Source organism: Meles meles, chromosome 4 (genome assembly GCF_922984935.1).
Source record: "Meles meles chromosome 4, mMelMel3.1 paternal haplotype, whole genome shotgun sequence".
In the NCBI taxonomy this organism is placed as follows: Eukaryota; Metazoa; Chordata; class Mammalia; order Carnivora; family Mustelidae; genus Meles; species Meles meles.
This window is the reverse complement of record NC_060069.1, coordinates 93,788,140-93,814,869: the sequence shown is the minus strand read 5'-3', so window position 1 is coordinate 93,814,869 and position 26,730 is coordinate 93,788,140. Positions and strand designations below refer to the sequence as shown.

At 35.4% G+C, this 26,730-nt stretch overlaps 1 protein-coding gene and 1 long non-coding RNA gene across 3 annotated transcripts in view; one reads left to right on the top strand and one right to left on the bottom strand.

Annotated features, from left to right (window-relative positions):
- The first annotated feature begins 123 nt into the window (after positions 1 to 123).
- On the top strand, positions 124 to 25,822 carry LOC123939955. Its single transcript, XR_006818016.1, has 3 exons — positions 124 to 185; positions 11,868 to 11,949; positions 25,739 to 25,822. It is a non-coding gene; the product is annotated as an uncharacterized LOC123939955 (long non-coding RNA).
- ATR (ATR serine/threonine kinase) overlaps positions 1,359 to 26,730 on the bottom strand; it is a 99,015-nt gene continuing 73,643 nt past the window's right edge. The window contains exons 35-47 of one of the 2 annotated variants that reach the window (XM_046002125.1): positions 25,614 to 25,793; positions 21,777 to 21,919; positions 20,781 to 20,878; positions 19,814 to 20,046; positions 18,678 to 18,812; positions 16,980 to 17,180; positions 14,645 to 14,788; positions 10,872 to 11,022; positions 7,241 to 7,397; positions 6,973 to 7,126; positions 5,649 to 5,800; positions 2,815 to 2,920; positions 1,359 to 1,720 (exon numbers count right to left, since the gene is read on the bottom strand). In XM_046002125.1, the coding sequence (XP_045858081.1) occupies positions 1,547 to 1,720; positions 2,815 to 2,920; positions 5,649 to 5,800; positions 6,973 to 7,126; positions 7,241 to 7,397; positions 10,872 to 11,022; positions 14,645 to 14,788; positions 16,980 to 17,180; positions 18,678 to 18,812; positions 19,814 to 20,046; positions 20,781 to 20,878; positions 21,777 to 21,919; positions 25,614 to 25,793 (2,028 nt within the window). In that variant the 3' untranslated portion in view covers positions 1,359 to 1,546. Of the gene's footprint in view, positions 1,721 to 2,814; positions 2,921 to 5,648; positions 5,801 to 6,972; positions 7,127 to 7,240; positions 7,398 to 10,871; positions 11,023 to 14,644; positions 14,789 to 16,979; positions 17,181 to 18,677; positions 18,813 to 19,813; positions 20,047 to 20,780; positions 20,879 to 21,776; positions 21,920 to 25,613; positions 25,794 to 26,730 lie in introns of those variants that run through there. The other variant, XM_046002126.1, reaches the window with a different exon arrangement.

Below are 26,730 nucleotides of genomic sequence, written 5' to 3'. Positions count from 1 at the left end.
GCCCGCCGGACCATAGAGAGCAGTTGCCGGGCCTAGAGCGGCCGATTCGAGGCCGCTTCCCCGGGGCGGGGCTCTAATCCCGGTTCTCACTCACTGCCGAGCTCCCTGGTTGCGTTTAAGAGCGCGGCGGTGTGTGGGTGCGTTCTATTTAGTTCTGGCAATGTCGGTTGACCGAGCTGTGCTTTGTAAGTAGACGTGGGAATGGAGTGAAAACCTCACGGGCCTGCTGGAAGAGTTTTGGAATGGGATATTTGTCCTGACTGCTTCTGTGCCCTGGCATTATTAATCTCAGTATTTTTCAACACAGATTTGGAAAGATCTGGTGATTTCTTTGGTTTGGTTTATTTTGTTTAGGGAAGGGGAAGGTTTTTTTCTGAGGAATATAACCCTATATCAAAACTTCTTTTAAAAACTTTTCCCCGCAAATTATTTGTTGAAAAAATGTCTAATTTCCTTTCACCCCACCCAGCTTCCTCCTTAAGTCAACATTATGCGCCCCTCGGAACTATGGTATACTTTCACATTTATGTCTCTTGGTTTATGTTTTTCTCCCATCACACTCGAAGCCCGTACAGAAAAGCACAATATCAAGGGAACTTAAGTGAAATTGTTATAAAGAATTTTTCCATTTATTTGAATAACCTCATTATTTTGTAAATATTGTGAATTATTTTACATCAGCAAGAAAATTTACCAAAAATGGGACATTAAATCTTTAATTTCAAAATCTTGTGAAATTTTAAGTGTCTTCCAGGACTACTAGATTCTGCTTTCTGGTAAACTGTCCGTATGACAGGATCTTTAAAATTATTTAGTTTTCATATTCATGCTCCTTGGTTTATATTTTTTTCTATTACATTTTCAACCATACAAAAGTTTTATTAAGTGAACTTTATGTGTGTATTATGTTTATATCTGTTTTATTAGACTAGACTGTCAGTTCCTAGAGGGCAGGGAAGGTAGCTCTGTGCAGGAATCTAGCATAGTGCTGTGCAGCATTTATTCAATATAATTTTGTTGTTCAAATGAATCCTTTTGCTAGCTAGTACTTAAAAGAAAACTCATAAAAGTTATAAAATGAAATTAGGCTGGCTTATTTCTTGTAAATACATCTTTCTAGAACAGAAAAACATAAGATGTTTCATTTCTCCAGTTATAATGAACACTATATATTAAGAAAGTAGTTTAGGGGTGCCTGGGTGGCTCAGCTGTTAAAGCATCTGCCTTCAGCTCATGATCCTGGAATCCCCGGATGGAGTCCCAAGTTAAGCCCCCTGCACTGTGGGGAGTCTGCTTCTCCCCCTCCCTCTGCCCCCTCTACTTGTGCTCTCTCAAATAAATAAATAAATCTTTAAAAAAAAAAAAAACAGTTTATTTCTTAACAACAACATATATTATTTTAAATATTATTAACAATAAGGTAGTTAATACCAGTTGCTCCAACAACATAAACTTATGCTGTATTTTGGAACTGAATAAACAATCACAGGTAATACCAAATGCAGTAATTTTAGATTATTTGCATATTCTTTGAAGTAATTTCATTTCACATATATGGGGTCCAACCAAGGTACATTTGGCACAGTAAGTTTTCATCAGTAGCTTCTTGTATAAGGTAATGCACATGTCCTTCAATAGATAATGGCAGCCCTGTCACTCTGTTTCGGGTCTTGATTACACCTTGCAGTCGCTGCTCGATGTCAAGAACATGGGTCTTGGCCTAATAAGAAGAAATTGAAAATCATAAGTGCTAAGAACCTAATAACACCTGAATGTTGATAATCTGAAATGACTACTTTTTGGGTGTTTGACAAATGTTTATGTCATTTTGTGAATCATTACCCCCTTTTTAGGAGCAAAAACAGGCAAAAGAGAGAAGAAATGAAACAAATGCAACTTGAGATACTGATTTTGAGGCTTGCAATGTTGATTTAGCATCAACTGCATGGACATTTTTCTGCACTATGTGAAATACCTGGGAATCTCTTCCACACTACAATTCTAGAAAAATAATAATTTAAAAAATTTACCCCAAATGTAGGACTAAAACATTTGAATGAATATTCTAAGAATAGCAACAATACTCTAAATGCCTAATATTTAGATTATGTTACTTAGCGCAAATGGAGTTCTAAACTACTTGGAATGGTATACATTTCACTCAATAAGAAAGCTTATCAAAATGCAAAAATGAGAATGTTATTAGAAAAACAATCCTCAATCTATTCTCACTTAATAAAAATGATTATCTGCAAACTCTGAGACTTCAACCAATGTTAGTAAGGAGTGAATTGCCATATATTAAAGTTGAGACCTGCTGCTTTGTAAGTTCAGGCAATCTCTGTGCAAGCTTTTCCCACTGTATCTCATAATTCTAAACCGTCTGAAGTTAAACAAATGTGTCTTGAACTTTATTACACAAATTATAATAATGTTAAGATTAGTAATGACAATAAAGAAAACTTATTGGCACCTTCATACTAAAGAACTACATTTCAGGGGTACCTGGATGGCTCCATTGGTTAAGCTACTGATTTGGGCTCAGGTCATGATCTCAAGGTTGTGAGATCTGAGTCGCCTGTCAGGTTCAGTGCTGGGTATGGAGCTTGCTTAAGATTCTCTGTCTCCCTCTTCCTCTGCCCCTACCCATCCCTTTCTCTCTTAAAAAAAAAAAGTAGTAATAATAAAATAAAGAACTAGATTTTCAGAGTATTCAATGGCCAGTCACTGACAGTATTTTGAGTCAATTCTCATTGATTCTCATTGATAGGGACATACTGTGTCACCTCATATCAATCTACACCTTCTACTAACCTTTTCATTGACAACTTCCCCAGTTTCATTGAGTGGTGCTTTGGAATGTCCTTTCACTGGTTTACTCCATTCCACAAGAGGATCATGTAGAAAAGTTTTTAAGACACTAAAATGTAAATAAATATAATACAATGTTATCTTTGTAAAAAGAAGTGTCACTACTAGTCAACATTTAGGTGAAAAATAAGGATGAGAAGCTAATGGTAATATTCTTATAACACACATTAGTACTGCATCATTAAGATGTGAACTTACTGTTTTGGACTGAAGGGTTGAAAGGAAAGTGAGGAAAGGGGAAGATAGGGGGGATCTGAGGTGCTCTTGGAAAGTAGAGCAAGGTGAGTTCCGTGTGCCATTTCTAAATGCATACTGTACACTTCATATAAATTACCTATGGAAAAACCCACTCAGATTTCTTGTAGGCACCTCAAATTCAGTATTTCCAAAACAAAACTCATTACCCTTTCCCAAACTATTTCACCAGTATTCCCCAAATCAGTAAAGTACAACATTATTCACTCATTTGTCCTAAACAAAAGTCTAGGAATCACCCTTGGCTCTCCTTCCTTATAACACTCAATTCTACCTCCTAAATCCCTTTAGAATCTATTTACCTTCATTTCTACTGTCACTACCTCATCCAATGTACCATCACTTTTTTCGGAGTTACTCAAATAGTCCACTAACTAATTTTCTGGACTCTAGCCCAGACTGCAACTGTAATTTTTCTACAGGGTAAAATCTGATGACTTCATTTTTTTTAAATTTTCTTCTTACCCCAACCCCCAATGACTTCTGGTTGTTTTCAGGACTAAGTGTAAACATGTAAACCGGCCCCATGTGGACTTTTCATAATCTAGCCCTGCCCATCTGTGTGATCATCACAGTGCCATCTATGTGAAGTGTATGCTCTAGAAAACAGAATTACATTTTTTAGGCAGTCCACGCTTTCACTTGTCTTGATATTTCTATCACGCAGAACACTCGCTTCCCCTTTGTGTGGTCAATTCCATTTATCATTAAGGTTTCAGCTACTTCCTCCAGAAATTATTTCCTGACTTCCCCAGATTGGAAGGGGCTCTTACTGTTTCACAAGATGCTGTACATAACATTCCTTTGCTCTGTGGGGAGTCTGCTTCTCCCTCTCCCTCTGCCCCCTCTACTTGTGCTCTCTCAAATAAATAAATAAATCTTAAAAAAAAGAAGACAGCTTATTTCTTAACAAAAACATGTATTATTTTAAATATTATTAACAATAAGGTAGTTAATACCAGTTGCTCCAAGAACATAAACGTAATATTCCCATGACTTATTTCATAGCTGAAAGTTTGTACCTTCATCCATTTTGCCCATCCCCCAACCCCAACCTCTGGCCACCACCAGTCTGTTTTCTGTTATCTATGAGCTCAGGTTTTATTTTTTTGTTTGTTTGCTTTTATTTTAATTCCAGTTACTTAACATAGTGTTATATTAGTTTCAGGTGTACAGTATAGTGACTCAACAGTTCCATACATTACCCTGTGCACATCATGACAAGTGTACTCCTTAATTCCCATCACTTATTTAACCCATCCCCCCACTCTCCCCTTTGGTAACCATCAGACTGCTCTCTATAACAAGAGTCTGTTTCTTGCTTTGACTCTCTCTCTCTCTCTCAATCTTATTTTTTCCCCTGTCTGTTTCTTAAATTCTACACATGAAGTCATGGTATTTTTCCTTCTCTGATTGACGTACTTCACTCAGCATTATACTCTCTAGCTCCAACCATGTCATTGCAAATGGCAAAATTTCATTTTTATGGCTAAATAATATTCTATTGTATACATATACCACATCTTCTTTATCCATTCATCAATTGGTGGACAACGGACTTCTTCCATATCTTGGCTATTGTAAATAATGCTGCTATAAAATCAGAATGCATGTATCCCTTTGGATTAGTGGAATTTTTAAATTTTTATTATTTTTTTTAAAGATTTTTTTATTTATTTGACAGATAGAGACCACAAGCAGACAGAGAGAGAGAGAGGAGGAAGCAGACTCCCTGCTGAGCAGAGAGCCTGATGCGGGGTTCCATCCCAGGACCCTGGGATCATGACCTGAGCTGAAGACAGAGGCTTTAACCCACTGAGCCAGCCAGGCGCCCCATGGTTTTTTTTTATTCTTTTGGTAAATACCCCGTAATTCGATTGCCAGATTGTAAGGTAGTTCTATTTGTTTAAGACTCCACATATGAGTGATCTCACATATTTGTCTTTCTCTGTATGACTTATTTCATTTAAGCATAAATGCTCTCAAGGTCTATCTATGTTGTTGCAAGTGGCAAAATTTCCGTCTTTTTTATGGCTGAATAGTATTCCTCTGTGTGTGTGTGTGTGTGTGTGTGTGTGTGTGTGTGTATACACACCATAATTTTTTTTACCTATTCATCCATCAATGGACACTCAGGTTGCTTCTTGGCTATTGTAAACAATGCTGCAATGAACTGTAAGTTATACCTTAATAAAGCTATTATTTAGGGCGCCGGGGTGGCTCAGTTGTTAAGCATCTGCCTCTGGTCAGACCATGATCCCAGGGTCCTTGGAATGAGCCCCACCCGCATCCGGCTCCCTGCTCCCTGGGAAGCCTGCTTCTCCCTCTCCCACTCCCTCTACTTGTGTTCCCTCTCTCACTGTCAGTCAAATAAATAAATAAAATCTTTTTAAAAAAGCTATTATTTAAAAAAATCTACTTCAACCAATGCAAAGTGGCTTCTAGTATAAAAAACAATATTTAGGAACCAATAATTACATTCAAGACTACTGTTAAATTGTTTACAAAACACACGTAATTACCTCATTAAAGGCTCTCTCTGATCTCGCATCAGCCTCATTGTAACTTCGCAAGCCCTTCGAAAAAGACCTTCTGTTCCCATAGGACCCATTCCATTAACCATATTATGAGTCAGTCGAAATGGAACAATTTCTGGAACTTCAAAGGTTTCTCCCTTAAAACAATGCATTTTATTAAAAAGTAACAATGTTAAAATTTTAAATCTTTATGCAAAAAAGTTAGAACTTCATGTCTAGATGCTAAGCAAAGTGCAAAGTACTGTCAAAATATTTATATTTTTAATTATATTAAAGGCCTCTGTCATGAAGGAGCCATGTAACTCTATCTTTGATCTAGAGGATGGATGATCACCTGTCACTGAATTAGTATAGTGAATATTACTATAGAGAAATTTTTATTTCTTTCAACATTTAGTATCATATTAACTTCCTTATTGTTCTTCTTGAATAATATAAAATAAAACCAAATATTCTTATATTTTTCTTTTTAAGACTTTCACTTTAAAGCAGAAAAGGAAGAGAAACAGCCAAATGTTAGATGTTCATATCCCTCAGACAGAATATATAACATACAATATAATGAAGTCCAGTTCATTTACTTTCTGCCATTCTCAACCTGCCTCCCATAAGCCTTTTTATCCCCAAACTTAACTGAGTTTCCCTAAATTCCTTTCTTGTATGTTTTAACATATACTAGTGGTTTAACTCTGATTTGATCTCATGTGTATCTATGACCTTTCTTGGTTTCCTGTGACAGCAGAAGGCAATCCATAGAAAATGGGGATGAAGAAAATTGGGGGTTAACCTGCCAGTCTGCCTTCTAGAATCATTAACACTGGAAAATTAGAAGGGGCTTTAGGGAGAGTCCAACTACCTTAATTTATTCCCAGGCCCCACTCTGGATCTACAGAATCTCCTGGAATGTCTGCTAGATATCTGCATATTTTGCTTAAATTCTTGGATGATTCCAATAATGCTGCCAGGTTTGGAAATCCTCACATTAAACTGTTATGTCTCTCTAAAACCAAGTCTCAGTAAAATGACCTGATCTGCCCATGTTCACATAACTAAGAACTGAGTCAGAACTTGAACCTTTGGATTTCAAGTTCAATGCTGATTTTACTGTATCACTATTCTGAGTTCTCTTCATTTTAAGTTGCTTTACTGAGGACTCAGGGATTCACCAATCAAAACCAGTCAACAAACTCTCAGTGTGACTCAACTGTGACTATAACTGCCACCAATGGGTATGTCTAAGAAAAATAGTTGTTGAACAAAGGAAATTGGGAGAAAACATACAATTACTAGAGTAAGTCACATCACCTACCTTATTGAAGAGACAGTTGAAATCTACATGTACACATTCACCAGTCAGAGAATCAAAGAGAATGTTTTCACCATGACGGTCTCCAAGCCCCAGGATATAACCAACCATTGACATAACTGCAGTGGAACGGCAGTATGCTGATCTGCTACTGTACCTAAAGAAAAGCACAATGCTTATCAAATATCTTTATGCCACATGAGGCAACATAAATCTATAATATTTTTTAAGACATTAACGATAACAATGTATTATCTTCTTGGTAACTTACCATGATGTAGGATCAGGGAATGTCCTCAGAAACCACTCGTGAAAAACAGGAGGATGCCTGGGCAGGAGAAATTCTCGGAATACTTTGAGTTTTTCAGACAAAGCTGCAGCTTTTGGTAGCATACACTGGCGAAGTTCTTTTCCTGTCATATAAACTCCTGCAAGGTAGAGTGATTTCCATTAATCACAAGCCAAAGAAGAAAACAGGCAACTTAAAAAAAAAAAATCTATTTTTATTCAAATTGTTAAACAAAAAGCAAGAACAAAAAGAAAAATTGCAATTATGCACAGGTAAACTTATAATAAAATAACACATTATGTTTCCCTATACTTATCTGAAGTGAAGCCATTTGTTGATGAAAATGTCAACTAAAACTAATGTTGTAGAATCAACTAATTTCAGAAAATATCACTCAGAATAAATCCAATGTAAAGAGTACCCTTGGAATTATAAAAATGCTGCAGCCCTCACTAAAATTATAGTGATTTCTCTGTTCCTCAGCATGTAGTATAGATCCACACAGAATCATGATTAAAAAACCTACAATGGTGCTCTGAAATAATTTACTCTGTATGAATGCTAGCCTATAAGCTTCATTGTACACCTGGTTCTTGAGCTAATCTTGTACAATGAAAATCATCTGGAGAAACACAACTCTTTCTTCTGACACACTGGTTAGCCTGTATAATGACTCCAGTCTATTAAGTGCCTTTTAGGCCCACCTTGGTTTGGTGTTTTTTATACCCGAATCATGGCCAAAAGTTTTATGGACAAGTTTAAGATTTGAAGGTTTATTTTGTTGTTTTTGTTTTTATTTTTTAAAAAAGATTTATTTATTTGATAGAGAGAGAGAGAGCAAAAGTAGGCAGAGCTGCAGGCAGAGGGAGAGGGAGAAGCAGGCTCTCACTGAGCAGGGAGCCTGATGTGGGGCTCGATCCCAAGACCCGAGTCGAAGACAGTCACTTAACAGACTGAGCCACCCTGCTGCCCCGAGATTTGAGGTTTTTGTTTTTTAAAAATTTTATTTATTTATTTGACAGAGAGAGAGAGAGAGATCACAAGAAGGCAGAGGGGCAGGCAGAAAGAGGAGGAAGCAGGCTCTCCACAGAGCGGAGAGCCGATGCGGGGCTTGATCCCAGGATCCTGGGATCATGACCTGAGCTGAAGGCAGAGGCTTTAACCCACTGAGCCACCCAGGCGCCCTGAGATTTGAGGTTTTAAGATTCAAATGTTACAGTTCCCATCCCGTGTGTTTATGATATAAAAAAAAATTTTTACTATTTTTAAAAATCCGAAAGCAATAATTAAATCACACATAATATTTTATCTTTCTAATAAAGTATCAATAGCAAGTTCCTTGCAATAAGAGTCCAATCTTTGAGTTTCAGCTCTGCAACTTATCAGCTTTGTGAACTTGGGTAAGTTACTTAACCTCTGGCACTGTATATAAAACAGAGATACTCAGACTTATTAACAGTAAAAAATAAAGTCTATAACATACTTAGCACAATAATACAGTAATTTATTAGTGTTACTTATTGTTATGGGTTAAACTGTACCCTCAAAAAATGTGTTTAAGACCTAACCCCTAGGACCTCTGAATGTGACCTTGAAAGAGAGGGTTGTTGCCCATGTAATCAGGTTAAGATGAAGTCATTAGGGTGGGCCCTTATTATAATATGACTAATATATAAAATGTTATATAGGAAGAGAATACAGACATACAGACTTAGAACACTATGTGACGACAGGAGAGAGAGTGAAATGATCCATATATACAACTAAGGCACATCAAAGATTGCTGGAGACTGCAGAAGCTGTCAGAGATTCTCCCCTAGAGCTATCAGAGATCTGGCCTTACTGACACCAAGATTTTGGATTCATAGTCTACCAAACTGTGAAAGAATGCATTTCTTTAGTTTGTAGGACTTTGTTACAGCAGCCCTAGGGAAATGAATACACTTATTTTCTACCTTATTCTGATAACTTCATCTATTTACTTATAATGTACTGCATCGTATGCAATAAATGTTTTATTTTGAAATAGTTCTAGACTTACAAAAAATTGCATAGTGATACAAAGAATACCCATATATTCTTCACCCAGCTATTCTTAAAGTTCATGTCTTTTATAATAATAGCACAATTACCTAAATTAGGAAATTGATAGTTACAATGTTATTGACTAACCTTCAGATTTTTAAAAAATATTTTATTAAAAAATATTTAAAAAATAATATTTTATTAATATTTTATTTGTTTATTTGACAGAGATCACAAGTAGGCAGAGAGGCAGGCAGAGAGAGAGGGGGAAACAGGCTCCCTGCTGAGCGGGGCTCGATCCCAGGACCCTTGGATCATGACCCGAGCTGAAGGCAGAGGCTTTAACCCACTGAGCAACCCAGGCGCCCCTAACTTTCAGATCTTATTCAAATTTCACCAACTGTCCCACTACTGTCTTTTTTTCTGGACCAGGACCAACTCAGGACCCCATATTACATTCAGCTGTCATGTCTCCTTAATGTCCTCAAATCTGGGAAATTTCTGTCTTTGTCTTTCATTACCTTGACATTTTTAAAGAGTTCTAACGACTTATATTTTTGTTTTTCCACTGTAAAGTTACTATTTTTTTCCCTTTATAATAGTATGCTGTGGGGAAATACTCTGAGACCCAACAAATAACCTGTTTCTCATCACGCATTTGCTCACGCATTTTAGGATCCATTGATATTCATTGCCTGCAACAATTATTACTGTGGTACTTGCTAATTGGTTATTTTCTATTTCCATCATTTTCTCTACATTTATTCACTGTAATTCTATTGTAAGGAAGAACTATTTCTACTTCCCTACCTAATTATTTATATCAGTGTGGATTCATGTCTATTTATTTATTTAAAAGATTCATTTATTTATTTATGTATTTGACAGACAGAGATCACAAGCAGGCAGAGAGGCAGGCAGAGAGAGAGGAAGGGAAGCAGGCTCCCCGCTAAGCAGAGAGCCCAATGCAGGGCTTGATCCCAGGACCTAGAGATCATGACCTGAGCCAAAGGCAGAGTCTTAACCCACTGAGCCACCCAGGTGCCCCAGCATGTCTATTTATTTTGTTCCATGAGTTAATCTAATACTATATCATTATTTATTTTGTTGCCCAAATTATCCCAGATTTGTCCAGGTGGAGACTCTAATTCCAATCTAATACTTGTGGCTCTATTCTAGCCTTCCCTTTCCTTTTCTTTCTCTCACAGTGAAAAACCTAGCTCTAATTATCCATAACATATTTATTTATTTGCTGAAGTTGAGTATACACATAAAGTAGTTTCAGAATTGCTAACCAATACCTTTGTGAAAAAACAAATTTTAGTATACATTCTTATAAACTACATCAAATTCATACATTCTTGTAAGCTACATCAAATTCTATTGGGATAATGATATAATTAGCATAAGAAAGGGAATAAAACAATATGAAGAAAAACACGTAAGTATTACTGTATATTGAACCTCATTTGACCTAGAAATTCTACTACGGCTTATACAAGAAAAGGTATAATAACATCTTAATAATTATGCATATTGTCAGATTTTATAGTCATATATTTATATTTTTAGGAATTAATTTTAGTACCCTTTTCCTTATATAGTTTGGTCAGAATAGGTCTCAAGCCAGCAGTGTTGTTAACCCATTCAATAATCCCACATTCATCATTCAGGGGAATAACTGCATACGTTCGAATATGAAGTTCTCTTCTACGAGATTCTGCATCTTTTCTTAAGCACTATTAAAAAAAAATACATAAACTTAAAAATTCAGAACTTCCAAATGTCACGTCAAATATATCTAAAGATTATTCATTTCATAGCAAAAGAAACTCAGTTAAAGTTTACTATGTGGTATAGATGAATAATTCTTCAGAATGATAGGAAAGGAAGCTACTGGGAGAGTATCTATAGTCTTTTTTTTAAATATTATTTTAATTTTTTTCATTTTTTAAATTAACATAATGCATTATTTGTTTCAGGGGTACAGGTCTGTGATTCATCAGTCTTACATATAGAATTACAGTCTCTTAATCGTACATTTTTACAATCTAGTAAGACAAATGTCTCCTTCTTATAAATGGTGAAAAGATTGGCTATTCCATGGATGTAATCTTGCAAGTAATCCTTTATATGATTTCAGAAAGATGTTTAAAAAATGAATTGCGACATTGCTGTGGGATTTACTTATGTTTATGTACAATTTTGGTATGAATGAGCATCGTTATAAATATTCCCATCTGGGAACTAGAATATCTCCATTTACTTCAGAATTTTCAAAAAGTCATTTAATAACATTTTGTAAAATTTCTATAATCTTTTCCAAATCATTAAAGATGTGTCAGGCAAGTCGCTCTTTTTGATTATTTATTCACTGTTAATGTGATAACAATATTGTGTTCAAAATATTATACTTATATATTTAACAAGAACAAAAATGTTCTTTTATTTTTTTATTGCTTTATAGATATTACTGAAATATTAAGTCCTTGGGCACAAAGACTACTGTTTAATTTTGATTATTTAAACAAAAAGTATGAGTTTTGTAATAACCTCAAAATGTCATTTTATTCTTGTAATTTAGTATTATGGCTTCATTTGAAAAACTGTCTCCTAGTAGAAGAAACCTTTTTACATCTCATCGGATTAATCCTGAATTATTCCAGGTAAAGATGAACAGTATTTTCTATAATTCTGAAACTGTATGAAATAAACAAACAAAGCACACAAATATAATTGCAACCTGTCCAACTGAAAAGCACAATCACTAACCAAAAACATATTTTAAACTTCAAGAATAAACCGACTATATAAATGTCAGCCAAACAGTACAGCATTAGAATGACACGTAAAGAGATATTTGCAAAAAGCATTATCAGATAAAGGGCTAGTAGCCATAATCTATAAAGAACTTATCAAACTCAACACCCAAAGAACAAATAACCCAAACAAGAAATGGGCAGAAGACATGTACAGGCATTTCTGCAAAAAAGAAATCCAGATGGCAAACAGACACATGAAAAGTGTTCCACATCACTCGGCATCAGGGAAATACAAATCAAAACCACAATGAGATATCACCTCACACCAGTCAGAATGGCTAAAATTAACAAGTCAGGAAATGACAGATGCTGGCGAGGATGCGGAGAAAGGGGAATCCTCCTACACTGTTGATGGGAATGCAAGCTGGTGCAAGCACTCTGGAAAACAGCATGGAGGTTCCTCAAAATGTTGAAAATAGAACTACCCTATGACCCAGCAATTGCACTATTGGGTATTTACCCTAAAGATACAAACGGAGTGATCCAAAGGGGCAGGTGCACCCAAATGTTTATAGCAGCAATGTCTACAATAGCCAAACTATGGAAAAGACCTAGATGTCCATCAACAGATGAATGGATAAAGAGGTGGTATATATACACAATGGAATACTATGCAGCCATCAAAAGAAATGAAATCTTGCCATTTGCAATGACGTGGATGGAACTAGAGGGTATCATGCTTAGTGAAATAAGTCAATTGGAGAAAGACAACTATCATATGATCTCCCTGATATGAGGAAGTGGAGATGCAACATGGGGGGTTTGGGGGGTAGGAAAAGAATAAATGAAACAAGATGGGATTGGGTGGGAGACAAACCATAAGTGACTCTTAATCTCACAAAACAAACTGAGGGTTGCTGGGGGTAGGGGGGTTGGGCGGGGAACTATGGACATTGGGGAGGGTATGTGCTATGGTGAGTGCTATGAAGTGTGTAAGCCTGGCGATTCACAGACCTGTACCCCTGGTACAGATAAAAATCCATTATATGTTTATAAAAAAAAAAATTTTTAAATTAAATAAAAATATTGATAGAAAAAAAAAGGTGCCAGTGAAATATTGAGAGAGGATAGAGAGGAGGGACAAGAAGTTTATTTAAAAAATAATTAAATTTCATCTTTTTATTGTATGGTTTAATTTTCACCAATGGAAAAAATAGCTGCTATGCATTTACAAATACCTGGCCACAGAATAATTCAAAATACCTAAGGTCATCCATAAAATTAATAAAATTTCTCGTATCATCTCTGAGACAGAAATCAAGCACTTACCAAATGAACTGAAAAAATTACTAGAAGAGAACCTAGGGCAGCTGTGTGGCTCAGTTGGTTAAGCATCCAACTCTTGATTTCAGCTCAGGTCATAAGCTCAGGGTTGTGAGATCAAGACCTGCATCAGGACTGTGTTCAGCAAGGAGTCTGCTTGAGATTCTGTCTCTCCCTCAACCTCTGCCCCTCCCCATTCCTGCATACTCTCTCTCTAAAATAAATAAATAAATCCTTTAAAAACAAACAAAAAAACCCCCCAAACCCCAAAATAGAACCCAATATCGTTTGTCTAACACTAAAACAAACACATCTGATAGAGTCTATTACAGATAATTTAAACATTAAATAGAAAATATTTTCCCTAACATGTGTTACATGTTTTTTTCAATATAATAAAAGTAATGTTATTTTTTTTGAGAATTGCTAACACTGTTTCTATTTTTATTTTTTAAATTATTTTTATTAACATATAATGTATTATTTGCCCCAGTGTACAGGTCTGTGAATTATCAGGCTTACACATTTCCCAGCACTCACCATAGCCCATACCCTCCTCAGTGTCCATAATCCAATCACCCTGTCCCTACTACCCCTCTCCCCAACAACCTCAGAGTAATGTTATTTTTTAAAGTAAAAAATTACATGAAACCAGCAATTCCATTTCTGGATAAATACTCAAAACTGAAGAAGGGATTCAAAGAGCTATATATTATTCACAATAGCAAAAAGTGGAAGCAACCTAAGTGTCCACTGATAGATGAATGAATAAACAAAATGCAATATCTACATACAGTGGTATATTATTCAGCCTTACTCAGGAAAAAATTCTGACACATAACATTCATGAACCCTGAAGGCAATGGTAAGTGAAATAAGCCAGTAAAAAGGCATAAAAAACACATGATTCAACTTCTACAAGGTATCTAGAGTAGTCAAATTCATGAGAGAGAAGGTAGAACGGTGATTACCAGAGAGTGAGGAGGAAGGGAATGAGAAGTTATTGTATACTGACTAGGGAGTTTCAGTTTGGGAAGATGAAAAATGTTCTGCAGAGGGATAGTGGTGATAGTTGTACAAAAATGTGTACGTACTTAATGTCACTGAACTGAACTGTTAAACGTGGTTAAAATGTAAGTTTTATCCCAATAAAAAAATTAAAACAAAAAAGGCAGTACATTCATTCTCTTTTTAACAATGATCTATCTGCATTATGAAAAGCTCTTATCACATGATAGTAGAGTAATTCTAAAATTAAAGCAAACTATCTCCAAACCTTATTAATCAAGGAATTGAATTCCATCAGTCTACAATCCTTTCTCAGGTCATCTTTTGGCTTACACATCATGATGTAGAACTTTCCATCTGATCCTTTCAAAGAGATCTTCTTTGGTTTCTGAAGAGAAGCAAGAATTTCCACCTAAAAGATAATGAGTTATATATAGGTTAAGGTCAAGATTCTTTGTTTAAATTTTTATATGTAAATATGGTGTTACCTAACAAAGAGAATATAATAACCTATACTGTGGAGTAAGTTTATTATTTTAATAATTTCTTTTATCATAATCACTGATGGTCTATGAAAAGAATGCCCATGAATAGAGACCCACTGTCACTCATCAGGAATGGTTATAAAGTAAAAGGATTACTTAATTAGCAATATAAGTACTTACACATCCAAATTTAGGCAGCCTCTTCAGGACAGCCACAATATTTAAAAGATTTTTTTTTTTTAAGATTTATTTGAGAGAGAACGAGCATATGGGAGCATGAGCGAGCAGCAAAGAGGGGCAAAGGGAATGGGAGGAGCTCCCCACTGAGCAGGAGCCTGATAAAGGTCTGGATCCCAGGACCACAGGATCATGACCTGAGCCAAAGGAAGCCCCTCAACTGATTTTTTTGATAGGGGCGCCCACCGAGGCGCCCCTAAAAGATTTTTGGAACCTGTCTTGAGAGCTGGAGACACTGTTTTTAAATGTCTTTAATGGTAAGAAATGGTTAACAATTTAATGTAACTCAATTTTTGAAAAAAGAAACTCTTTCAGCGGTGCATAGGTGGCTCAGTGGGTTAAGCCTCTGCCTTCAGCTCAGGTCATGATCTCAGGGTCCTAGGATCAAGCTCCACATCTGGCTCTCTGCTCTGCAGGGAGCCTGCTTCCTCTTCTCTCTCTGCCTACTTGTGACCTCTCTCTGTGTGTCAAATAAATAAAATCTTAAAAAGAAAAAAAAAAAGGAAAAGAAAAAAGAAACTCTTCCAAAATCAAGTCCACCTAATGAGGTGAGTTAATAAACTAAATACTATTAAGTTAAAAATAAAGCATGACTGTAAGTAAGAATTATTTCATTATGTGGTTTAGTACCTGGCTCTGAAGCAATTAAACAAACGTTTTGATACATAGAATTACTGGAACAAACAGTTTTCAAAAGTATTTACTTAGAAATTCTCTAGTACCACTTCTTTAAAATAGTCACATATTCATAGTCACATATTATACTTAAAAAAAAAAATCAGGCTCTTCTTAACTGAATTTTACTTCTTCCTGAAGTATAAACAAAGTATTTTTTCCTTCATTTTCAGGATGAAAGAAAGCATGGAAAAATAGAACTCATACTAAAATACAAGCATCTAAAAAAATCAAAATACTCAGTTTACCATTTTTTTTTAAAAGATTTTATTTATTTATTTGACAGAGAAAGAGATCACAAGTAGGCAGAGAGGCAGGCAGAGAGAGAGGAGGAAGCAGGCTCCCCGCGGAGCAGAGAGCCCGATGCAGGACTCGATCCCAGGACCCTGAGATCATGACCTGAGCCAAAGACAGCGGCTTAATCCACTGAGCCACCCAGGCACCCCTGTTTTTTTTTTTTTTAAAGACACTGTCCTAGAGGTTGTACAAGATTAAAAGGAGAATAAGCATGAACACTGTGTATCCTACAATACACTGGAGAAAATAAGTGTATATAGTTGAAAAGTTGACAGTACAAAGGTCGTAACTGATTAGAAACAGACATATAATGTTAGCAATATGTACTAGAGAAGCTTAGGAGAGAAAAGGTGATCACTGGAAGACATAGAAAGCTAAAAATGGTGAAAGAACCATCTCTCTATTATGCTATTTAAGATGTATGGCTCTCATCATAATACACATTGGAAAAGTATCACTCTTCTCCATATGGATATTTTTATAGGTCACAGATATTGAGAACATGGGATTTTTAACATTCAGTTTTATCCCATCAATATAAGAGAGTTTTACTTTTCTGTATTTCTAGTAGTTTTTTTCTTTGCAAATAAAATGCACTTAGGGGGATGCCTGGGTGACTCAGTTGGTTAAATGACTGCCTTCAGCTCAGGTCATGATCACAGAGTCCCAGGATGGAGTCCTGCATCAGACTCCCTGCTCAGTGGGGAGCCTGGTTCTCCCTCTGACCCCTCTCATGCTCTCTCTCTCTCTCAAATAAATAAATAAGATCTCTAAAAAGAAAACAAAAACAAAACAAAAAAATGCACTTAGTCTCCGAGAAAAACACTTCAAAAAAAAACCCCAATTTGAAGTTTTTAATTTAACTAAATTTAAAAATCATAGTTACAGTTACATAATACTGAAGTTTACCGTATCATCAAAGCTTGCGATATAGGCCCAGTGCCCAGGAAATGGCTCATGGTTAGCATGGGCACCCGGAATTGATGGAAGAGTAGGTATCATGACTGATTGTAAAGGAATGAGGATTTCACTAAATGTTGGCTCTTCTACCAGCTTTTTAAGCATTTTGAAATGAGTGCTCATGCTTAATGTGGAACTACTTCCATCCACCTGGGGAAAGAAAATAGTACATTTTAATATTCATGGGTTTACCTCAAATTACAGAAACTTATTCTCAACCAAAACAAAATTTTTACTTTTATAGTATTTTAGTTACAATGGTTAAGCAGTCAGCAGTTTTCTAAGAGTTTGTTATATATCTCATTTACCCTCTGCACTCTTTTGCCGTATCAATAATAGTACCTACACCAGTGGACTGTTTAATGACTAATGGAGATAATAAAGGCCTACAATCTATTTATCAGACATTCCAAAATACAAAGAGCTATGGATATCAAGCCTTTTTTTTTGTACCAAATCTCCTTAGGTAGCAAAATGATATCTGAACTTCTTACTTAAGAGTAAAGATTAATACATTTCACTGCAGAAACAGTTACGTAACTGATTATGGGATACTCTATCAGAATACTCTCAGTAGGGACACTGAATATTGAGTACACATACTATTATATTACCTTGAAAAATGTGAAAAATTCTGAATTCCTAAATGCAGCCTAGCTGGCCACAAAAATTTCAGATAAAGAAGTGAAAACTTGTACATGTAAAGCACTTAAAAAAGTGCCAGTGTTTAATAAATATTGGCCATTATCATAATGTTTGTTACTCAAACAGGACTAAAATAGGTAACAGAAGCAAATTATTCAAGGTGTTTACTGATAGAGGGAAGGTAAAAAAAGAGAATAGTCTGTATTTTCTCACCTATAAACAGCCAATAGACTGAATATTTGTAAAGTGAAATCTAGCTATTTAACTGTAAAGACTCTCTTTCTCCTTCCTCCTAACTATCCTTATTCCTTACTTTTACCTTTTCTATACATATGTTTAGGGTTTTTTTCCTTCTATTTCCTTGAGTAAAAGAGTGTTACCCCTATAAGCATGTTATTCATACTCTAGAGACAAGTATACTGAAAGAAGTAGTTATTAAACTAGATAATAACCATCTCCTTAGCTCCCTACAACACTATCAGCACCTCAATGCAGGAGAGCATGTCTTCTTTATCTTCGTTTCACTTAGCATTAGTACTGCCAAGAGGCAATGAAATAAATATGTACTGGCAGAATGAAATGAAATGAAAACCAAAACTCCAATCACCTTTCCTCTCATAAATGTAGGTTAATGTAATAAATTCTGAAAATTTAAAGATATGACACAAAACAATAGAAATGACTTTGAGTATTTTACATACTCAACTTTTTTTTTACAACTTATTTCATACCCCTCTACTTAAATTATTTCTAATTAATATGGATAATTTACCCTCAGAATCTACACTAAGAAGAGCTTTAGAAATTTTAAAGACCATTTTATTAAGGTAAATTGCATATTTTTAAGTATACAATTTAATGAATTTTTATGTATGTGTATACCTACTTATGTTAGAATTTTAACTTAATTAAATCAAATGAAAGAAAACCAGCTAAAATCATAGAGAAGTTTTTTATAATGATCCAACACTGGTCTGTAAGTGGGAAGATTTATGATCATACCGGTTTATTGCACAATTCCAGAAGCTTGTCTGTTAGGCGAGTTGCATCTCCAATAAATTTTTCTAAGGATTTTTTCATATGAATAGCTTTATTTAGTATTTCCTTGCATCTGTTCACACGCATGGGATAAGAAGACTGTCATAAAAGAATTAAATATAGTTTTATATGAGATTTAAAAAAATAAAACAAAACAGAATTTTGATAGATACAAATCAATTTAAAAAGTATTCATGATGAGAATTTATACTGATCAAATTTCCTGGAAATCAATTTGGCAATGCTATGAACAACCACAAAAATGCTGTTATCCTATGACTTCATGAGTTCTCTTCTTAGACTCTATCTTGGTGGAATAATCAGAAATAAGAATAAATATATATGTATCTAGATGTATTTATTACAAGAGCAAAACAATGGAAATACAGCAGTTAAATAAATTATAGAAAATAATTATAAGCTAACTACCACAGAATTTTATATAATTATTAAAATTGTGTCTTCAGAGAATATTTCATGCATAGGAACATGCTAAGGTAAAAATGTTAGGTGAAAAATATCAAATTATATATCTCTATAATCCAAACTTAGCATTAAAATATGCATAGAAAATATACATACCAAAATACAGAAGAATATTAATAGTATGAGTGAATTTTAATTTTCCTTTTTATACCTGTGTATTGTCCAAATTCTCTAAAATATTTATAATTAAATATATTTACCATCTTATAAATACCCATTAATAATGCAATAAAGTTTTTCTATTATTAATAGCTTAGATTAAAAGCTTAGATTAATGGCTTTCTATTATTAATAGCTTAGATTAATAGCTTGGATAAAACACTTTGAAAAAAATAGGCTACCACTTTATACCAAGCACTAACAGTTTATTTGACTTTGTAGAGAAAAAACATACTGAATTCTTTGATCTTAACATTTTAGTCCTTTCATTTGATATGGTAAATATTTCTGAATTTTAACATGATACATAATGCTTTAATTTCTCGTTTTCAAATATTTAAAACTTATGTTTTGCTACTAATCTAAGAAACATTGGAACTTGCATCTTCATATTAGCATTAAATAATCAATGCCATATAAAATGGAAAAAGACACTACTGTGATTACTAAATTACCTTTGATACAGCTGTCATCATCCACATTGCTTGTTGAGGATAGGCTAGAAACACTTTAGCTATGATTTCCATCAAGACAACAAAAACTTCATCGTGAGAATGACAAATTCGGGAGATCAACTGTGAAAAAGCAGTCAAAAACTGATACGGTGCTAAGTGATTTGTGTGCTCTGTGATAACCTTGTTTATTTTAGCCAAATCATTTCTCATTTGTACACGATCGGAACGGCCAGCTGGAAAAAAGTCAAAGTTAAAAAAACAAGAAAAAAACAGTATATCAGTTCATTTTACAGAAGAAAAATTTTGTTTTAAAAAAGGCTTTGCAAGGGGCGCCTGGGTGGCTCAGAGGGTTAAGGCCTCTGCCTTCGGCTCAGGTCATGATCCCATAGTCCTGGGACTGAGCCCCGCATTGGGCTCTCTGCTCAGCGGGGAGCCTGCTTCTCCCTCTCTCTCTCTGCCTGCCTCTCTGCCTACTTGTGATCTCTATCAAATAAATAAATAAAATCTTTAAAAAAAAAAAAAGGGCTTACAATATATCTTATTCCCACACCTAAAACTAGATCACTTGCCAATTTGTGAACATAGTTGTCTTTGTCTAAATAGGAAAACATATTTAGGGCCATTAAAAAAACTCAAGGGCTATTAATTTTCACTAGAAACACAGAACAAGCCACACTCCACTATAACTTTTAGGGTAAATTATTTGGCTTAAACTAGTATCCCTCAATATGTATTAGGTTCAGGAAGGAATGAGTAGATTCTCATTTGCAGCCTTGAACTGCAACAACTTATGTCTATGTGTTCAGTGTTTCTCCTCTTTGTTAATATTCTTGCTCACATTTATATTCAATTTAAATTATCAAACTCATTCCTAGCTTTTTTAAGTTAGACTGTCAAGCCAAATGTGACTTTATACCAAAGTTAAAATTTTTCTTATCCCTTAGAACTTTTACATAAAAAATTGTACCTTTTTCCCATTCGTATGCTTTAGCACCAAAATCAAGCCATAGTGATAACATTCGTGGCATTGACTGATATATGAATTGGTTTCCATATTGGAGAGATCTGCAATTATATGGAAAAGACACTATTAACATAGTGCTCTTTTTTACATTATATGAATTAAAATGTAAAGACTTAAACTATCACTTGACAGATATAAACAGAAAATGTTTGCAGGATCAAATAATTATCCGAAAGTATCCTTGACATGGGGCACCTGGGTGGCTCAGTTGGTTAAGTGTCTGCCTTTGGCTCAAGTCATGATCTCGGGGTCCTGGGATCGGCCTGCATTAGACTCCTTGCTCAGCTTGCTTCTCCTCCTGCCCCTCCCTCCCATGCTCATATGCTCAGTTGCTCTCTCAAATAAATAAATAAAATCTTAAAAAGAATGAATGGATGTCATTATTACTTCTTAGGAAATAATATGTGAAAATATAAACAGGCATGAGACAATATGCTATGTAATTAAAATTAAAATCAAGTATAAAATCAAGTTATATTTTACCTGTTATCTAGTCTAAGAGATAAGCTCTTTCTATAATTCTAATGTCAAAAGCATTTTCATATATAGTATTTCTTAGCAGAATGGGCAGGAAGGAGACATTCCACTGGTAATTATAACCAATAAATATATTATATTTAGGGTCTTCTGGAATTTTATAAAGGGGGACTCAGGAGATGAGGGTCTGGAATGGGAAGGACAATTAATTTTCATTGTATAGTATTGATACTTACGGAATTTAAAAATATAAATGCACCTTACTTTTTCCATTAATAAGTTGTTTTTTGAAAGGAATAAAGAATGATATAAAGAAAAACTTAATATCTCATCTAAGGTTAAAGACTGAATTAGTGGTAAAGCAAAAAACATCCTGAATATGCTAAAATCTTTGAAAAAACAGTTCAAGATCAAGAGTCTATTTGACATATTTCATCAGCACATATCAGTTCTCACACTTACCTGCCAAAATGAAGAACTATATACCGAATGAGATCACCCTGCTTTTCCATTTTGTTGTCTGTGACCATGGGCATCAATTTGTCATAGTACTTGGCAAGGTAAAAATGCCCATCCTCCCACTCTGGCAGAAACAAGGTCACATCCTATAAAAGACAAGACCAGATGCTCACCTAAGAAAACCCCATACTATACTGGGAAGTAAAGTATGAATAGATGATTAGGGATCAAAAAGTATAAGAGCTACATGTAAGCAGAGCAAAGTCAAAGGCAGAGTGATTCTTTCATTTGGATAAAGAATTATCTTAGAAAGGTTTTCTCAGGATGGCTGGTTGGTTCTAGTGAGTTGTCCACTGGCCAACATGAAACAGTGTTGGGATAATTAGCTATTTAAGGAAAGAAAACTACATTTACATTGCTACATTATATGTCATCAAAATAATTTCCAGATTGACTAAAGTATTCTATGAAGTGTTTATATGTATGTTTTTATTATCAAAAAGATCTCAGTGAAAGGAAAATATCAAAGCTCTGAGGACAGGGCTTTAGAAGCATAAAAATATGGTTTAAAAAATTACACCTTATTTTTTTCCAAGATCTTTCATGGGTTATTGCCCTTCCTCCCAACTCCTTTAAAATCAGGTTTCTAAGAATTCATCTCTCATTCACTCCTCAAACTATTTCATGGTTTCAGTCTTTGGCATTCCCCAAAAGCAACACCTTACATCTAAAAGATCATTCCCAGTTCTGATCTCATTTGAATTCTCTTCAGCATCTCTTTCTGTTGTCCACACCACTTTACTCTTTGAAATACTTTCTTCTCTTGGCTTTAGGAAGGCCACAATCTTCCAAGTTTTCTCCTACCTTTCTGGCCATTCCTACTTTGTCCCCTGTTCATTTCCTTTCCCTTTCCCTGCCTTTTAAGTATTTGTGTATTTATTTTAAAACAATACTATTTGAAATGTGATGGAAACAAAACATACAGAATGGCAGACTATAAAAAATTTCTTGAGGGGTGCCTAGGTGGCTCAGTCATTAAGCATCTGCCTTCTGCTCAGGTCATGATCCCAGGGTCCTGGGATGGAGCCCCGCATCGGGCTCCTTGCTTGGCGGAAACACTGTTTCTCCCTCTCTCACTCCCCCTGCTTGTGTTACCCTCTCTTGCTGTGTCTCTCTCTGTCAAACAAATAAAATCTTAAAAAAAATTTTTTTAAAAATGAAGTTCCACTCTTAACTCAAGCAAGTATGAGAACATAGTTTGAACTAGGAACATAGTTTGAACTAGGAACATAAATGAGATCTTCGTTTTCCCTGAACCTAATCCTGCAAATATACAGACAGCACCCTGTCTGCGGAGGGAGGAGAGAACGACATGACTAGATACTGAACAGATGCTGAATTCATGTGCCCAACCAGCCACAGGTACAAGGCTGCCAGCATCTCTCCCCCATCTAGTCATAGAAGCAAAGGGAATAAGGCAACATATTAAAATTTCTTTTAAAAAGGTATTTCTCAGGCTGGCTTACCATCATTTTACCCTCCTTTCCTCTTACCTGTCTCCTCCTTCCTTCTTTTCTGGTTTAAGTCTTTAATATTTATTTTGGAAAATAAAACTTACATATAGAAAAATACACAAATCTTATATGTATAGTTTGATCAATTATCACATCTAGATCTTTTGTTTGTCTGGATATCTTCCATTTCTCTCATCGCTGTCACGTTTTCCTCTAGGCGTAAGCAAATTTACGGTAGTGATTTTACTTATTTATTTATAAAAAGATTGTATTTACTTATTTAATGGAGAGGGAGAAGCACAAGCAAGGGCAGCGGCAGGCAGAGGGAGAGGGAGAAGCAGGATCCCTGGTGAGCAGGAGCCAGATGCAGCGTTGATCCCAGGACGGGATCATGACCTGAGCTGAAGGCAAATGCTTTATCAACTGAGCCACCCAGGAACCCCTATGGTAGTAATTTTAAAGTCCTTATCTAAAACATATTAATGATAGGTGTTTTAAAGTCCTTATCTTCTGCCCATTTCATCATCTCTAACATATCTGGGCCTATTGCTATTGACTAACATTTCTTCGTGTATGGCTCATAAACTCTCTCTTTTACATACCAAGTGATTTTTTACTGGATGCCAGACATAGGTCATTTTATGTTGCTGAGTTTTAGATTTTGTTATTTTCCTTTAAAGAGTGGCAGACTTTGATTGGGTAGGCAGTAATGTTATTTGCAAATGAGCTTAATCCTTTTAACGTACTGATGCTTTTTTAGGATGGAGGTAGAGAAGCCTTTAGTCTAGGGCTAATTAAACCCACTTCTAAGGTGTCGCCCTTTGAGAGTTTCTATATATCATGTATGCAATGATGCCTCTGGCCTAGCTGATAGAATGCTGAATGATTCTCAATCCTATGTCAGCTCTGGAAATTGTTGTTGTTTTTTCTAAAGACTTTATCTATTTATTTGACACAGAGAGAAAGACAGTGAGAGAGGGACTGCAAGAAGGGGGAGTGGGAGAAGCAGGCTCCCCACTGAGGAGGGAGCCCAATACAGGGCTTGATGTCAGGACTCTGGGATCACGACCTGAGCTGAAAGCAACGCTTAATGACTGAGCCACTCAGACACCCTGGAAATTGATCTTTTTATAGCACTCCGGATTCCCACCCCCCAGGTCATTGTTCTTTCCCTGATAATTGTTTCCAGCCAGGCCTCACAGAAAGTTGAGTTCTGCCTGTGTAGCTCAGAATTAGGCCAAAGATGCAGGGGGATTCCTGCACAGATCTGGAACTGTCTCTGTTTAATTCCTTTTTCTCATTTTGCCTAACAAATTCTAAAAGTCATTTGCTCTTACTTTATTTCCGATCTTATATTTCCGGTCTTCTATATTCTTTGTTTTCACTTTTGCTCTTTTTCAGTTCCTTTCCTAACTCCTTGAGATGAATACTTAGCTCATTAATTTTGGGGCTTTATTTTCTTCTAACATACACAAATAAAAATTTTATATTCTCTTTAAGAATGGCTTTACCCAAATTCTACAGGGTTTTTTTTTTTTAAGTTTTAATTGTTTTTAGAAATCTCTACACCCAACGTGGGGCTTGAACTCATAATCCCAACATCAAGAATCACATGCTCTTCCAACTGAGCCAGTCAGATGCACCCCCCATCCTACAGGTTTTGTTATGTCAGATTTTATTATCATTCAGTTTATTACAATTATTTTATCATTACAAATAACTTCTCAATTTCCACTGCAATTTCTTCCTTGACTCATAGGTTATTAGGAAGTATCTCCCTTATAACACCATTCATGTACACTTTAATAAGGAAGATATGCATTGTGTTTCTTTAAAAAATTTCAGTGTGGTTAACTTTGAGGAGGGTGAAGGGGTGGATCATAGAGTGTTAATAATGTTCTACTTCTTGACCTGGGTGGTGGTTTCTTGAGTGTATTTCCTTTGTGTTAATTCTTATTATGTTCTCCACACACTAAAAAGTAAAAAAGTTTCCTGGCTATTTTTATACATGTGTTCTTCCATATGGACTCTAAAACGATTTTATACATTTTCTGAGGTGCCTGGGTGGATCAGTTGGATAAGCGTCTGCCTTTGGTTCAGGTCATGATCCCAGGTTCCTGGGATCAAGCCCCACATAGGGCTCCCTGCTCAGCCAAGAGCTTGCTTCTCCCTCTCCCGTTGCCTGCTGCTCCCCCTGTTTGTGTGCTCTCTCTCTCCGTCAAATAAATAAATAAAGTCTTTAAAAATAAATAAAATCATTTTATACATTTTCAAAATTAAAAAAAAGATTGCGTTCTTAATGAAATTGCATTATACATATACTTGCCTTATATTTTTTCATAACTGCATTGCTTTCAAAGTTAGCTGTTTCTTCCATAAATCGCCCCACTAGTAGCATAGCTCGGCCATGGATTAACATGTTCTTATTCTCAGTTGGTGTTTTATTTTCAGGAAAACACAATTCAACACCCTTCTGAAGAACAATTAGTGCCTGATGAACATCACCCTAGAAGGAAAATGGCAACAACAAGGCTTTTAAGATATGTCTGTTTTCTGAAAAACAAAGTTATTAGTACTTGAAGTTCATTAAGTATGTTTTATGTATAAATCTTTGTAATTTCATGTTCATCTCTCATTTCCCTCCTATGAAAGTAAAATCCTAAAAAGGAAGCATTGCTTCATTTCATACAGAACTCATATTCATTCATCCATTCACTCATTTTTATGGTCAATCGAAGTACAAGGAACTGAAGATATATATAGATGACTGGGGATAAAGAAACATGAATAAATCAAAATTTCTGGCTTAATAAAGTTCATAATCAAGTGAGGAAACAGATTATGTACAACAGCGATACAATGTTAAAAACTATTAACAGAGGAAAATATATAGGTATTATCAAGGACAAAGAAGGGAATCCCCTAAATCTACGTGAAGATAAAGAAAAATGAAGGAGAACAGCATTCAGGAAAAGTTACCAAATGAGAAAAATTTGAATTAGGTTTTAAAGAATGAGTAGCGGGGCACCTGGGTGGCTCAGTGGTTAAGGCTCTGCCTTCGGCTCAGGTCATGATCTCAGGGTCCTGGGATCGAGCTCCATATCAGGCTCTCTGCTCGGCAGGGAGCTTGCTTCCCTCTCTCTCTCCCTGCCTGCCTCTCTGCCTACTTGTGATCTCTCTGTCAAATAATAAATAAAATCTTTAAAAAAATAAAAATAAAAATAAAGAATGAGTAGCAATCTTCCTGGAAGTGAGTGAATTCAGGGAAAGACATTCTTCGTAAAAGGAGTAATAATTTGGGGCACCTGAGTAGTCCATTAAGCATGTGATTCTCAATCTTAGCTCAGGTCTTGATCTCAGGGTTGAGGAAAAAAAAAGGAATAATAAGTCTACTTGGAAAAGGTGAATAGTTTGGTTTTAGCTAAAGCCTAAAGGATTTGAGA